Source organism: Diaphorina citri, unplaced genomic scaffold, assembly GCF_000475195.1.
Source record: "Diaphorina citri unplaced genomic scaffold, Diaci psyllid genome assembly version 1.1 scaffold40, whole genome shotgun sequence".
In the NCBI taxonomy this organism is placed as follows: domain Eukaryota; kingdom Metazoa; phylum Arthropoda; class Insecta; order Hemiptera; family Psyllidae; genus Diaphorina; species Diaphorina citri.
The window spans coordinates 7,710-13,166 of NW_007377477.1; the positions used below are offsets into that span (position 1 = coordinate 7,710).

Here is a 5,457-nt window from a genome sequence, read left to right on the forward strand (position 1 = left end):
TCAACTTTTCAATCCAAAGCGAGCGCAACTCTAATGCAATGCCTAACAAATAACAGTTGTAAGTAATAATAAATTAATATACAAACATCAAGTGTCCACCTTTCGGCTGGATCAACTTTGTCATGATAAGATCATAAACGAAAGTACTCTTTGTTGATTAGGTCAGGATCCAACCCGCCACGTGCGCTCTGCCACGTACGTCTTCGATAACACACCACATATGCATATTGAACAAATTAACCAAAAGAACGATAATAGATGTTTACCCTTGTCTGCGGTAAACTTTATCATTAGTCTTTAACAACTTTTGAAGTACACGTTGGGTGACCTCCTTGCAATGTTGGTTCCCTGGATGCTCTTCATTCAGCCGATTCAAATGAAGATTTGGCAATATGTCACCTTTAAAGAACAAATGGAAAAACCTGATGGAACACTCTTTACACTGTGTAATGTCCAATGTTTATTGAAACAAGAAAACAAAAAGAGAATTTAATAGAAGGCAGAACTAACAACAGAGGGGTCTTAGTTTATCCCAATGATTTAGTGAGGACAGAATAGAGGGAACCAACTGTTAAAAATAACAAGCTCGCTCTGTGAACTTGACACACATAACCTAGGTATTCCTACAAGCCGCAGGTGCGCAATACTTCCAGCTATCAATGATGCAAGGAACTGTTGACAGTTCTAATGCCTGCACTCATTCTAACTGCTGAACATGTGTAGCTGAAAGACTGCTTGAGAACCTAGGTCCCTTTAGTACAGCTGAACATGGCTTTGGCCTAAAGCCTGAGTCTAAAATCTCAAGTTAGTAGTGTTTTTAGCCCTTTGTAGCATGAATTGTGAAATGGAATAAACACTTTTGTATGCTTGGAGGTAGTGGTTTTAAGTAATCCAAACAACACATCAGAATATTACATACTGGTCAACAATCAAGCTCTATTGAATTTTTTCCCCAAAGTATCATCTTTACTTTTAAAACTAAGAAGAAAAATTATCCTGGTAGTAAGCAGGTTATTAGCAGAATTGTTATAAGACAGATTATACGATGATTTTTTTGTACTTGTGAATAAACTCATAACCTGCCATGTGAGTTGGTGTACATAGTACATCCCTGTCTCAAGCATAGACCAACACTCGGAAATAAAGGGCCCAAGAGTTTTCGTAAGTTTCTAAATGGTATTTATGGAGGTACAAATATATATACTTTACCGGTAAATTAATGGATAAAGAGCTGGAAATACTTGGGTCTACGCAAAAATTTGTTTTGGGTTGAGACTTTTAATGGAGTGGCTGAATATTTTCTCACAAGATTTGAGCTTAGGCTGATCGCACCACGAAACCTTTGAAGGAGGGCCATTCTGTTCTGACTATATTAGCTGCTAAGGACCTCAAACCACTGATATTTCACGATTTAGAAGAAAATTTCGGTAAATTTAAGACAATTTATTTCCACCATGCAAAAGGAAATTTTATCAGGGCCCTACCAACAAGAGGTCAAAACTAAAATCGAAGCACTAACAAAAATCAGCTGATTGTTTTTTTACTTCCCCAAAAAAAGCGTCGCTCACACGATCAATTTTTCGAGGTGATAAAAAAGGTAAAAAGGGTGGGGTTGATGTCAGCCACTTGACAACACTGTCACCTAATGAAAATGGACGCTCAACGCTGCCGGCCGGATGCCAGATGCCGGACGATTTCATTTCGATCGAAGGACTGAAGAACAAGTCAATTTTCATTTTTCTTTTCCTGATTTTTTGTAATTTGTGCTTAAATCTGCTCTATCTCCTGCAATCCATACCGTGATCTCAATAAAACTTTAATCTACTTACCTCCACAAGTGAAAAATACCCCATCAAGATGGCTATGAGTCAAAGGCGAGCTAATGTTAGGCTACCACCTGAAGTGAACCGTGTATTGTACATCAGAAATTTACCTTACAAAATCACTGGTGATGAAATGTATGATATTTTTGGTAAATATGGAGCTATCAGACAAATTAGAATAGGCAACACTCCTGACACCAGAGGAACTGCATTTGTTGTATACGAAGACATTTTTGACGCAAAGAATGCTTGTGATCATTTATCTGGGTTCAACGTTTGTAACAGATATCTAGTTGTGCTGTACTATCAGCCAAACAAAGCTTTCAAACGTGTTGATATTGACAAGAAAATGGAAGAAATTGAAAAAGTGAAAACCAAATTTGGCTTACATGCGGAAGAGAAATGATTGGAAACTGCACAGAATTAATAGTTTGGATAAAATGAAATTGCTGTATAAAATTTGTAAAGAAAAGCTCAGTTGTCCATTCCTTGGGTATGATGTGAACCAAACATGAACTGAATGTGTGTTTTTCACTTCCCTTCCTGGCATATCTCTGTGAGAACATGGCATCTTAAATTTGAACTGAATGTGTGTTTTTCACTTCCCTTCCTGGCATATCTCTGTGAGAACATGGCATCTTAAATTCCAGAGGCAAATCTAGAGTATCACCAAGTACAAAATTGTGCAATATCTCTACAAGATGTCATGCTTGTTAAAGTTTCCACATTTTTTACCCCCACTCCCAACACAGAGGAACATTGAGTTGATGCCATGTTAATTTGGTGTAGTAAAGAAAAACAGCCACTATAAAAATAAATAGCTTTATTATAGGGGGTATGTCTTGTACATGTGACAAAACTAGGGTTGCCAACTTTTTTTCGGCATATACGGTACAAACTAGCAAAATGGTGAAAAAATACAGATTTCCCGATTTTTACCCGGAACAAAGGCATGCATAGGCCTAGAGATCCAGATTTATGAATCATGCTGCATGCATCTGTACACTGTACGTTATACATTCGTACTATGTATGTTACTACCTACACTACACTACCTACTTGACTCGCGGGTTTTCGTGTTTTTCGTATGTACTTACCTACCTATCTTTTTAAACTTTTTTTTTTCGTAATTTTTTCTGTTTAATAGTCAGATCCCATACTTTCCATAGATTTAGAAAAAACCGGAACAAAAGTGTGTTCCGGCGGAAAACATTTGATTTTTGACAAAAATACGAATTGTTCCGGGAAATAAGTAAATAACGTACGGTTGGCAACCCTAGACAAAACCATAGTTGTTGGTTAGGTTCTTTCCACATTTTATTCTTGCCTGTGTGCCTAGTGTAAAATACTTAAATATAACACATCTTTGTACATTACTGTAAATACTTCTCTGTGTTCTTATTTAGATAAGCTCTACCTTCAAACCCAACTCAGGCTGTGAAATAAAGCACAGACTGGGATATGCCCTGATGAGAATATTAGGTTACCAGAAGGAACATTGCTTGTACCTAAGAACTTGAAATTACAACTTGGAGACCAGTGTATATTCTTTATACAACCTGCCTTAGTTTTAGGTGGTAGAGAACACCTCTGGCACTAACAGGGACATACCTAATACCCAAAATAAAATGGAAACTGTACGTTATACATTCGTACTATGTATGTTACTACCTACACTACACTACCTACTTGACTCGCGGGTTTTCGTGTTTTTCGTATGTACTTACCTACCTATCTTTTTAAACTTTTTTTTTTCGTAATTTTTTCTGTTTAATAGTCAGATCCCATACTTTCCATAGATTTAGAAAAAACCGGAACAAAAGTGTGTTCCGGCGGAAAACATTTGATTTTTGACAAAAATACGAATTGTTCCGGGAAATAAGTAAATAACGTACGGTTGGCAACCCTAGACAAAACCATAGTTGTTGGTTAGGTTCTTTCCACATTTTATTCTTGCCTGTGTGCCTAGTGTAAAATACTTAAATATAACACATCTTTTACCCCCACTCCCAACACAGAGGAACATTGAGTTGATGCCATGTTAATTTGGTGTAGTAAAAAAAAAAAACAGGCACATGTGACAAAACCATAGTTGTTGGTTAGGTTCTTTCCACATTTTATTCTTGCCTGTGTGCCTAGTGTAAAATACTTAAATATAACACATCTTTGTACATTACTGTAAATACTTCTCTGTGTTCTTATTTAGATAAGCTCTACCTTCAAACCCAACTCAGGCTGTGAAATAAAGCACAGACTGGGATATGCCCTGATGAGAATATTAGGTTACCAGAAGGAACATTGCTTGTACCTAAGAACTTGAAATTACAACTTGGAGACCAGTGTATATCTTATATTATAAGAACGAGATCCATTCACAGTTCACATTTCATAGTTCACACACTGATCGCTCTATCTCTAGAACCACAACACTCTTTATACAACCTGCCTTAGTTTTAGGTGGTAGAGAACACCTCTGGCACTAACAGGGACATACCTAATACCCAAAATAAAATGGAAAAATAAGCAGGCTAGATAGTAGTCAGTACATAATTATTTATTTTTTACTACACATATTGTCTTAAAATAATTAATATAATGTTAATAATGAGCTGTAGTCAGCTCCCATGGCATAGTGGTCACTGCACTCACCTTGCACGTGGGAGACCCGGGTTCAATTCCCGGTGGGGTCAAGGAATTTGTATCATGCAAATGATTGATTTCATGACTGACTGTTGTGGGGCCCACTCAGCTTCGTGAGGAAAATGAGTAGCTATGACATATAAGTGCCCATAGCAACCGGTGCTAGCATGGTAGGTAAACATTGGATTTTAGGATTATTGAGATATTGGGAAAAATCCTACAATGCTGCAGTGAGCACCAAAGAAACATTGTCTCATGATATCCAAGAATCTTCAAATCCCAATAGACATCAAGAAATTATTTCAGATACCAGTAACATCGAAAAAACTTCAAGATCCCTGCAACTAGCTTCAATCCATTCTATTCAAGAAGAAACTGTCCAACATCAGAACATTGTTCATCATTCAAATTCCTGACATAATAACACAAAGAAACTGCATTTACATTTACAATAATGAGCTGTTGAGCAAAAACTTCTTATCTACAGCTATAAATCCACTGGGGGGAAAGAATAACTATAGAAGTTGACTTCTGTAAGGGACTCTAAACACAGAGCAGTTTCTTGTTGTTCCTGCTTGTAAAACACAGTACTGGAAAATGTCTCTGATAGTGCAAAAAAGAAAACCAAAAGAAAAGTATGTACAAATAGAGATCTTAACCATACACAACCTTTCACATTGTCTAAACAAAGTGTTCATTCGTCTGTGGAAAACAATCATAGAGATCTTAACCATACACAACCTTTCACATTGTCTAAACAAAGTGTTCATTCGTCTGTGGAAAATAATCACACAGTGGTGTCAATATTTAACGGTATGGAAGTCGCCAATAAATCAAATGTAAAAACCATCTCTGTTCAACCTGAAAATACCATTGATATTTTCAATAAACCGAGTAATGACTCCCATGAAAATAGAAACAAGGTAATAGAGTCAAGTCAAGAAACTAAAAGTTTGAAATTACTCTCAAATTGTGAACATGTGGATCAGAATAC

The 5,457-nt window shown here is 36.7% G+C and overlaps 1 protein-coding gene and 2 long non-coding RNA genes across 3 annotated transcripts; 1 reads left to right on the forward strand and 2 right to left on the reverse strand.

The window, feature by feature from the left end:
- Positions 1 to 366: 366 nt before the first annotated feature.
- On the reverse strand, positions 367 to 1,541 carry LOC113469046. The gene is made up of 2 exons (XR_003392590.1): positions 1,210 to 1,541; positions 367 to 399 (listed from the first exon to the last, which is right to left on the reverse strand). It is a non-coding gene; the product is annotated as an uncharacterized LOC113469046 (long non-coding RNA).
- Positions 1,542 to 1,669: 128 nt separating this feature from the next.
- On the forward strand, positions 1,670 to 2,393 carry LOC103513105 (splicing factor 3B subunit 6). Its single transcript, XM_008477916.3, has one exon. The coding sequence runs from the start codon at positions 1,858 to 1,860 to the stop codon at positions 2,227 to 2,229; it is 372 nt and encodes a 123-aa protein (XP_008476138.1). The 5' UTR covers positions 1,670 to 1,857; the 3' UTR covers positions 2,230 to 2,393.
- A 303-nt stretch (positions 2,394 to 2,696) lies between these two features.
- Positions 2,697 to 3,817, reverse strand: LOC113469050. Its single transcript, XR_003392594.1, has 2 exons — positions 3,495 to 3,817; positions 2,697 to 2,864 (listed from the first exon to the last, which is right to left on the reverse strand). It is a non-coding gene; the product is annotated as an uncharacterized LOC113469050 (long non-coding RNA).
- Between the last annotated feature and the right edge of the window lie 1,640 nt (positions 3,818 to 5,457).